General features: G+C 36.8%; 2 protein-coding genes across 3 annotated transcripts; one reads left to right on the top strand and one right to left on the bottom strand.

Annotated features, from left to right (window-relative positions):
- The first annotated feature begins 381 nt into the window (after positions 1-381).
- On the top strand, positions 382-3,218 carry LOC113274591. 2 transcript variants are annotated; one of them, XM_026523978.1, is made up of 3 exons: positions 382-530; positions 871-961; positions 1,365-3,218. In XM_026523978.1, exon 3 carries the CDS (start codon positions 1,479-1,481, stop codon positions 3,021-3,023), a length of 1,545 nt encoding a protein of 514 aa, XP_026379763.1. In that variant the 5' UTR covers positions 382-530; positions 871-961; positions 1,365-1,478; the 3' UTR covers positions 3,024-3,218. The 2 variants fall into 2 exon arrangements, with proteins under 2 accessions (XP_026379763.1, XP_026379762.1); XM_026523977.1 differs by lacking the exon at positions 871-961.
- Positions 3,219-6,066: 2,848 nt separating this feature from the next.
- Positions 6,067-10,015, bottom strand: LOC113271811 (F-box/kelch-repeat protein At3g23880-like). The gene is made up of 3 exons (XM_026521735.1): positions 9,951-10,015; positions 9,839-9,859; positions 6,067-7,219 (listed from the first exon to the last, which is right to left on the bottom strand). Exons 1-3 carry the CDS (start codon positions 10,013-10,015, stop codon positions 6,067-6,069), a joined length of 1,239 nt encoding a protein of 412 aa, XP_026377520.1.
- Between the last annotated feature and the right edge of the window lie 396 nt (positions 10,016-10,411).

A 10,411-nucleotide genomic window follows, 5' to 3' on the forward strand; every position in this document is an offset into this window, starting at 1 on the left:
GTAAAACAATTATATCGTGTTTGGTCGGTGGGAAGGGAATCTTATTCCCCAAAAAAGAGGAATCCTAAACCCACCACCCCTATGAGTTCATGATTCCCTTAGTTTTTGGGAATCATAATTCATAACTGCTCATGATCCTATTTACCAAACATGGGAATGAAAACATATTCCCAGGAAACTGTTTTATACCCTCCAACCAAACATGTCATTAACGTGATTCGGTGGAAGTAAAATGGTACCGGCACAGTTGCGACCAAACGATCTTATGGTCGAAATTAAATCTCTTGGATGATAACTGTTCCCAGTCCAAAGGTCACAATTGAATCATCCAACCATTGCGCTGTTTTAATCAACACAAATAGAAACCCATCCTCTTCATATTCCGACTCGGAAAAAGCATTCCAAAACTGAGACTTCTTTAGCATTTTGAAAACAAATCAGAATAGTGAATTTGTTCGAGGGTTTCTTGCTGCGTGATTGCATTCGTTCCATTGAAGATATTCAAGTGCTGGGTTATCTTGTATCTCTTGGTAAGTGTTCATGCATGTTCATATCAGCACCAACGTATGGGATGTTAATGTTTTGAGGAAAGGGTTTAACTCGCCTCAGTGAAAACTACTAGATTTATTTGATTGTATGTGTTTCTATTTTCATAATTCTTATATCACTGTAATTGTTGTTTTGAATCAATCAATTTCAAGACTTGGTGATCCTGTTTTTGGTAGACAAAGTGTTCGTATAATTGACTCATTGAGAAGTCAGTATTGTTTGTGGAAACTTCAATCGGTGTTCTTGTAATTATAGTCTTCAGTGAGTTGATGTAGTGACATGTACTAGGGATTTTAAAGGTTTACTTTTGTTTCATTATAGCAAAGAGAGAGTGGGATTGTTGGTCTCCCGATCAAAGACTGAGACCATCTCCACCCACGCCACCCTTTCTGCTTCCCCCCAAACCACCAAGGTAATCGACATTAGTACTAATTTTCTCTTTAGTTACTACCTCTCTAACTCTCAATATCTTCCCCCGTTTTCACTCTTACTAGCTACTAAACACCCTTGGTTTCAGACTTTCACTTACATTATTGTTTCATTCCTGTAGTGTTTTACTCTTTCGTTAGTAGCTACGTCTTTAGTAGAATAAATTTTGAGCTCATTCCATACCAAAGATATGCAGTATATTATGTTAGTGATTTTCAAGTCTTGATTATGAGAATTTTGTATCGGTTGAAAAGAATTTCAAGTCATCAATGTGTTGTGTTTCTTTATAGCTAGTTCTCCGATATGTGTAGTAGTTAAATCCATATCCTAACCGTTTATTGGGTTTTTTAGTACCTTGATTGTTTTATGTTGTCTTTGTAATACAGGTGGACAGTTCTTTAACTTGCATTAGCTTTATAGTCTCGTTGCTTACATCAGACTTAGAGATTTTTCTTTGCATAATCCGTTCCGGTGTAGAACTTCTTTTATAGGGCTTGCAGATGGCTTCATCTGATAATAAGACGCAGAAACGATGGAAGGGTTTAATCAGGAAAGAAGATATTGCTTCAGATTTAACAAGGTACAGTACACCAACAAAACTAGCTCTACTTAAGGAAGTTGCTCAGCTTCCTGATGTGATAATAGATAGGAATGTGTTGGTCAAGAAGACGACAACCGGTATTATTAATGCCCGGGAATATCCGATGTTATGGAGACATTTGGCCTATTGCGATAAACTGCCAGAAGCAGTAGATGAAAAACTTGAGGAACAGCGTTTGGACGATGAAGATAGTGACTTGGAGTATGAGTTATTGGAAGCTTTTCCTCCTGCTACTGATGAAGCATCATTAGAGGTTGCTTCTTGTGTGAAGGTGCTGCTTGCTTCTGGTTTGTCAGATGACGCAGGAAGTCCTATAACTGTAGAAGCTCCATTCACTACAAATATGCCTACTTGGCAGGATTTTAAAAGTCCATTGGATAATCCCCAGCCGTGCAGCTTGAAAGGAATAAATATTGCTGTTCCAGTTTCTGTACAAAAACAATCGTCGGCTGCGGTGACAACAGCTAAAGGGTTGGATGGAACTGTGGCGACAACAGCTAAAGGATTGGATGGAACTGTGGCGACAACAGCTAAAGGATTGGACGGAACCGTGGCAAATGCTGGCGACGTTCAGCCTGCAAAAAGAAGAAAAAGGACAACCTGGACGCTAGAGGAGGATAATGAACTCATTGCTGCTGTGAAGAAATTAGGTGAAAGGAATTGGGCTAACATTCTTAAGGCAGATATTTTCAAGGGTGATAGGACTGCTTCACAATTATCTCAGAGATGGGGAATCATAAGGAAGAGACTAAGCAACAGACAAAATGAACTCACAGAGCAACGGCTTGCTACCAACCAAGCAGTTACACAAGCTCTGAGCATGCCCATGAATAATAACTTATCCGCAGCATGTACAATCAGCCCAGCAAATTTGGTGGCTTCTGCTGCTACAGTTAACAGTCAGCAAATCCCTCTCCATACACCGAAAGGAACATCTGGTGTCATTGCAAAACCTCGATCAATTACTAAAAGAACAGCTCCGGTGGTCCCAAATCCAGTGATACAAGCAGCTGTTATTGCTGCTGGAACCCGTACCGCCACTCCTCCATCTGCCATATCAGTGCTTAAAAGTTGCACAATCCAAGGTGTGACACCACCGTTGGCCCCTAACCACTCAGGCGCTCGGCCTAATGTGCATTACATTTGTACAGGATTGTCATCAGCATCCCCAACCACATACTCTACTGCGGTACCAAGTGTCTCTCTGCCACCACCAACACCTGCAGTGAAATGTAAGGTTCCCTCTGTTAGTGTTCTCGCCTCTGCATCTACTTCATATGGGGCGGTTGCTGCCGGAAGGAAGACAAATAGAGTTACAAGTGCCGGAGTTGGAAACACGTTGGAGGAAGAAAAGGCTCAGAACTCATCTAAGGAAGTAGTTAAGAACTCATCCAACGAAGAAGAGGTTAATAACTCTCTAAGAAAGGACAGGTCAAGCCTGTAGAGATGATAATCTATTGTTCAGCAGATATAGTTAAGGATGGCAAACAGGATGATCAAGCAGCTTAGATTCAGATATGGTTACTGGAGAAAAAACGATGCAGAATCTTAGTAAGTTACCAACTGTGGAAGCTGCCGCCAGTGACCCAATGCAGCTAGATAATCATCATATCGAGAAAGAAGAAGAGAATATGAAAAATTCGCCGGCCAATTAAGGTTATTTAGACTATTGTTAATATGACCATTAGTATAATTAGTAGATGTGTTCAGAAATTGGAGAAGAGGAAGGAAGCAGAGGTAGGCAAAGCACTGGTTGTGTATATATTTTTATGGTTTAAATCTTTAAGGTAGAAACTTGAATGATCATGATTGGTTTTAGAGATTATTGTGTTTCTGCAATCGACAGAGTTGTTATACCTCTCTAATTAAGGTTTTCCAATGACAGTTTTTGAGAAATATATCATTTATATTGCTTGGTGTTTTTCGTCTCTTCATATTCTTTACTGGTAGTTGATCATAATTCTTCCTATGGTACCCAAACTTAAGGATCGTTTTCCATTAAACTGGTACCCCATTGAACTGACTTATTGCAGTATGGGCTGTCAACATCCATTTTATGAACAATCTTGGATGGAGGTTGCCTTCCAGCTTTTGTTATTGGGTGATATGTTCTTGATGTTGTTCTCCTGGTCTCCAGTTTTTCGGATCTGTACCAAATGCGAGTTTATTTTGTAATGTGTTGTGCCTGTATCTTATAATTCATCGGGTCTGCTTAACCAAAAACAGACTTGGTCTGTATCCAACATCTCTCTAATCCAATGATTTCTGGAGTTTATTACATCCTTTAAGAGATCCTTTCTCTCGGATTTTAAGCTTCACTCGAACCAACTAAATGGTAATGAACTTGATCATTCTTAGAGATGGCTTGTTGCAAGCTTTCCACTCTGACACAATCAGAAAGCCAAATCTCATGTAATTTGTCCAAAGACCGACTGTAACTCAAAATCTCTCTAACAATTGATTTTTGGAGTATATTATATCCTTCCAGAACGGAGCTCCTACTCTCTCTCAAAATCAATGGTTTTAAGCTTCTCAGTTGAACCAACTTATAATTTCTTTGAAATCATGCCCCCTCCTCACCAAACTTTCTGCTTTCTGCTTCACACAAGGCCTATTTCGACTAGTTGGAAGGGTTGCATCGCCATTTAGCGTGGGGGCTTATATTGTCTAGACTTTTAAATGTTAAGATTGCATTAACACATATCTTCGGAAGTAGCAGGGTGATTGCTCACCTTCCAAAGAGAAATTATGCCCTCCAAAGAGGTTAATGCATCATGCATGTACCTTCACCTTTCCATGAATGGAGGGGGGTTACTCAGCACGAGTCAAAGTTAAAAGCCTATCAATTCAAAGGGCCAAATCCCTTTTTAACTACTGCTGTCATAAGCTTATTCATTCATAATTAAAAGAGAACGACTACAAAAAGGACTTAAATCAAATACATAAATTCAAGTACAAGTCATTAAATTCGATGTATTCGTTCCTTGATTATATATATCAGACCACTGCAGGAGTAGTAGTTGGTCCCAAGAAAGGTGAGTGAGCAGGAGTGATCTGTACTGGTGGAAACATACCAACGGGTGAAGAACGAGATGCAGTCGAGTGTGAAGCATCACAATAGCCACGTAAAATGTCACCCTCTTCAGCAGTAAAGCCTACAGAAGTAAGCATAGAAGGCCAACATTCACGAGTTATAATACGGATAGCTCTACAACATTCGATACCAAGATACATCTGTCCATCCATGAAGAAAAGTATAATTTCATTAGTGCACGAACGTAACTCATATAGTGCGTTCAAGCATTCAGCCATGCCTGCACCACGATCTTCTCCGTTGATCCGAGCTGCTAGGTTATGACCAACGGAGGAATGAATTACTGTCTTCAAATTCCTGGCTGCTATTAGTGTTGTTATTATTGGCCATAAGAGCTGAAATTACCAACACGAGAACCAATTTTCTGTTGATGAGAGCCATAGTTCTGCCTGAAAGAGTGAGAAAAAATGGTGTTTGAAGGTTGGATATAAATAGAGAAGAGCAGGGATCAGCCATTATTGTGCCAATAGTGGGCATTGATTGTCTGGTTTAATTGAATTCTAACGCATCATTGAGAGAAAATGAATGGATTTGGAAGAGTAATCGTGGGTCTTATTTAATGATAATGTAAATCAATTAATTAAACGTTACTGCATGTTTTGGCTGTTAAAATGTGACTTCCAATCGAATGAAACTTGAACCGACTTAATTTGTTTCTTTAACTCAAGATTTGTCCGATATTTGTCACAACATTGGAATAACTTAACATCATAAACCTTTTCAACTACTGCTGACATATAGTCAGCTTATTAATGATCAAACAAGATGACAACAAAGTACTAGTCTTTCAAAGTTCTTGGACACCAGTCCAAAATAACTATCTGACAATTGCTGTGGGAGTACTTCATCCCAAATATGGTGACCGAGCAGGAGCCTGCACCTGTGGACGAATAGAAATGGGGGAAGATCAGGGTGCAGTCAACTGCGAAGCATCACGTAAAATGCCACCCTCTTCACGTCAACATTCAAGAGTTAATTATGACTCTTAAAGAAAAAAAGGGTTTTGAGAACACGCCTGTGTTTTGACATGTATCTACTGGAGGTGTAGCAACCCCATTGGCTTAACGACATAGGTATCGCATACTGACCAAACCTCATCCATTAAGAGAATTATTAGAGGCGATTCGAAGACTTGGAATTTAATGTATATCGTGAGAGAGACATTGCACTCAAAATTACTCAAACAAGAAATATTAAAAAGTGAACTGACAATCAGAAACTTAACAATATACACCTTTTCAACTATTGCTGCCATAACTGTCACTAAAAATTCTTTTGCCCTATTCTTATTAAAAGAAGAACCAAACATTGCATACGAATATATAAGTTTGTTACCAGTCGACAACATAGAACAGATGAAGTGCTTTAGAAACCTTACCTCGTCCAGTTTTCTTTACGCTTTTGATTGATTCTTCTCTTTCCAACTTTGCATTAAATATCTTCCAGAGTTAAGTGAAACATGACTAGCCACATACTTCACTGCATCCGTACATGTATCAATCTGAACAACTGCAAGTTTTCTATATCTTCCATTCTTCGGGTCATATAAGATTAACTTGTCATCACAGTGCAATAAAATCTTATTGTTTGAAAAACTCCATTCGAGACTCAAATATAATGATCTCGTAACAGTGTCTCCATTTATCGTGAAGCTTTTAGTCCATGATTCCCTGACTCCATACTCTTGCATAACCCACACATCAACCCGAACACAAAAAACATGAAAAAGCAAACAGAGACAGCCTCCCAGCTCCCCCAATTTCTTATCGCATTTAAAATCTTCTGGATATGTCAAACGCTCTTCAGGCAGTGACACCTCCACAAACCTCTCATTAGTGATATCAAAAGAGACTAGAACTTCCACTTGTTTCATACTGGAAACGACAAACCAATGAAGTGCACCATTGACAAGCACCCCAGGTTGATGTTTTTCAAATATGTAAGGTACATTTTCAATCTTTCTCCACAAACCCGCTCCTAATGTATAAACCTCAACCTCAAAACTCTGTTTACGACTTCTATCAAAGTCCACGACTCTAACCAACTTGTAATCAGCAATCTTATAATCATAACCAAACCAAAATAAACTTGTCAGCTTTATGCTCCAATTCTCACTCAGTTTCTGCGGAATGTGTATTTCCTTAAACTCCGTAGTCGACGGATTCAAAATAACAATCAGTTCCTCAAAATTGTAATAATTAAGTTCATTTGTAATACAAGATACGCATACTAATCCATCACAAGAACCACAGAAAGAATCAATTTCCCATCTCAAGTGTATGAATGAGTAAACACTATGACATTCAGTTGATGGAAAGAGTAGTGATGATTTTAACGATATGGTTTGGGCTGTAAACGTAGGCGGACAACCATAATTATGGTAAATAAGAGTAATGTTGTTTTTCTGGATATTACGATTATTATGTTTATTAACAAAATTAGGGCTACGAATTAGGGAATAGAAGGATTTACCGACGGATTTGAATCTTAGAAGAGATTTCACCGGTAACCTTAATAAGATCTCTTCGGAGATGTCCTCCGGAAGACTTGAGATTGATATTGACATTGCTTGCCTCCTTCTCAGTAGTGTGTGTTTTAGGGCTTACGAAATCTCCCGGAAGTAAATGAGAGAAGATTTTAGGGTTTAAAGAAACAAAAATTCTTTATATATGTTAGGATGCAAACACCAGCCTTACAAACACTTTCCTAAACTACTATAATTCCATATTTCAGTATTTCTTTTTTAGATGTTTTCCTTTCAAGTTTTTGTTTCCTACTCTTTATCGGTATTTGCACGGGGATCCATTTAAGGTTGAATTGGGTCCCCTGCATGTGTCACAACGGTTTGAGAAATTTGCTAGATGGTCCACAAAACCCGATCCGGGTTAACCTGTAGTCCAGAAAGAAAAATCTTTTAATCGGAGGTCCAAAAACCTTTTGAAAACTGAAAATTACTTCCCTTCCCATCGATACTCACGTGTGAAACTAATTGATTCACGTCTCAAAGCTTTTCGTGTGAAAAAAAACGATTTCCCCCAGAATCTCTTCATCCTTCTTCTGTATTCGTTCTTCCTCTGTCTTCATGTTTCTTATCTGTAAAAAATCCACAAAAACCTAAATCTGTAATCAAATTACGGGATAATGATCAAAACCTAGATTTACAATTAAGAAATTATATAAAATACTCAAAAACCTTATTTTTTTGAAGAATCATATCCACAAAACCCTAGTTTACTAAGAAAAATTAGCATATTACGAGATTCTTCTCCCAAAAATCAGTAAAAGATTGTGATTTTGAAGAAAAAGGTACTCCCGATTCTGAAACAGCATGAAAGAAGAAGAAAAAGAAATTTGTTGCAACTCAACCAACATGAAAGAAACCTGGGATTTCTGCCAAAAAAAAAGGTATTGTTTCTAATTACAAAAATTAAATCCAATATGTGTAATGTTTTCAGTTTTATTTTTGTTGATTTTTTATACCAATTTTCTATATGATCCTAGAGTACATATCAGTATGTATTGTTAAAATTCTTGATATGTACTGCTCAAACCCTTCTACTGCATGTTTACGTATGATCTTACAATACATATCCATATGTAATGCATATATTTTGTGTATGATCCTACATTACATTTTATTATGTACTGCTAAAAACTCTAGTTTATAGTTGATATATGTGCTGTTGATGTACTTTGTTCTTGAATTAGTACATATCAACATGTATTACTGGATACATATGACCAGTGCAATAAATATGTACTGGGTAAACCTTTTTATGCTTGTTATGTACATATCAGTATGTAGTGTTAAAATTCTTGATATGTACTGCTCAAACCCTTCTACTGCATGTTTACGTATGATCTTACAATACATATCCATATGTAATGCATATATTTTGTGTATGATCCTACATCAAAAATTAGGATGTACTGTTAAAAACTCTAGTTTATAGTTGATATATGTACTGTTGATGTACTTTGTTCTTGAATTAGTACATATCAACATGTATTACTGGATATATATGACCAGTGCAACAAATATGTACTGGGTAAACCTTTTTATGCTTGTTATGTACTAGGTAAACCCCCAGTACATATTGATATCCAAAACACACTATCTTGATTTTGATTGAAACTAGTTCCGAAACGAACCGATGCTCGAACATCAGTCGTCATAAACTTTGATCTCTCTTCCATAGGTTGCTGGAAGAATCATCGACTTAGATCGATCATATCTCCAATTGTATCAGTAGAAATGTCATGGTTCTGCGATTTTATTTGTATGATGAGTTTGGATTAATATGTTTAGTTTGTATACTTTTTAAACCTGAGTGAAAATTTTGAGTTGTATATCAGACTATTATCTAACAGTAGATATGGACATGTACAGAGTGAAAAACTTCTGCGTTGTGCTTCACATTATGATCCAACAGTAGATTAACATATACTTATAGAAAAAGGCAGCTCCTTGGCTAGTAATTTCATATGGAAAAGGCAAAAAGGTGGATATATCTTTAATGACTGTGTATTGACTAGATAGCTATTTATGAAAATTACTAGTAATTTCTTTTCTGTATTGATATACATTTCTTTTACATATGGAAAAGGTAGAGAGGTGGATATATACTTATGGAAAAGGTAGTTCCTTGGATAGTAATTTATTTTTTGTTTTGGTATACATTAAATGGATATATCTTTAATGATTGTGTATTGATTTCACCTCCAAAGACTAGTACTGTTACAGTCGGGAATGGGGATTCCATGGTTTTTATGCTTTTTAGTAGAAAGAAGGAAAATGAAGAGGAAATTCTTGTGTTTTGTCATCCAGGTTGCAAGGAATGGAGAATTCATAAGTTCCCTGACGATGGAGAAGACAGTCGGTTTATGTGTTACCTTAAAGGTAAGATACAAAAACGTGCTATGGTAAAGAATACTTGGAAATAGATGTACATATTTATACAATACATATCAATATGTACCAAGTAGAAACTAGTTTATGCTTGAACACACATCACTCCTTATCACATGCCTAGCATATGTATTATCCTAGAGTACATATCAATATGTACTTAGGAAAAGATGATTCGTTTATGCATTCCATATCATTACATACTGTATAAACCACTAGACCTAGGTTATGTTGATCCTTCAGTATATATCGTTACGTACTTGGGGAAAAACTGATTCTTTTATCAAGTACATATCATTGTGTATTGTATAAATCCCTAACCTTAGTTTGTGGTTGCATATAATCTTACAGTAAATATCAATATGTACTTAAGAAAAAGGTGATTTATTGATGCAGTACATATCATCATCTCGCTAGATCGTTTAATATCCATAGTGCTTGATTTTTTATTTTTTTTTGCGTATTAAACTTTAGAAATTCTTACTCAAGGAAATTACTTTCATTGATTCACTTGCAGAATATTGGAAACTTCATAAAGTACATCTGTCATGCCTTCAAAGGTACTTGTATGCCTACATTATCAAGAACTAGCAGTGGACGTCATCGTTGAAGGAAGACCATACTCTACTTTGTGAACTCCAACTGCTAAATGAGGCCTAAACAGTCTACATGGAGACACCAAGATGAAGTTCTGATTAGTGCAAATGCCATATTAATTAATCCCAAGCTATATTACTCATGCATCGACGGATTACTAGTCATTTTAATGCTTTTAGCTCTACATATCGTGTGATTGACACCTTGTGATGGAGAGTTAAAAAATGTCATC

The sequence above is a fragment of the Papaver somniferum genome, chromosome 4 (assembly GCF_003573695.1).
Source record: "Papaver somniferum cultivar HN1 chromosome 4, ASM357369v1, whole genome shotgun sequence".
NCBI classification, from domain to species: Eukaryota; Viridiplantae; Streptophyta; class Magnoliopsida; order Ranunculales; family Papaveraceae; genus Papaver; species Papaver somniferum.

What these genes read in the sequence shown, in the direction of transcription:
- LOC113271811 (XM_026521735.1), bottom strand. Translation starts at nt 10,015, where the DNA reads ATGGATATTAAACGATCTAGCGAGATGATGATATGTACTGCATCAATA. An exon ending in ATAAATCACCTTTTTCTTAA is followed by an intron (nt 9,860 to 9,950) that starts GTACATATTGAT and finishes ACTTGATAAAAG; the next exon opens with AATCAGTTTTTCCCCAAGTA. An exon ending in ATCAGTTTTTCCCCAAGTAC is followed by an intron (nt 7,220 to 9,838) that starts GTAACGATATAT and finishes ATCAATCTCAAG; the next exon opens with TCTTCCGGAGGACATCTCCG.
- LOC113274591 (XM_026523978.1), top strand. Translation starts at nt 1,479, where the DNA reads ATGGCTTCATCTGATAATAAGACGCAGAAACGATGGAAGGGTTTAATC.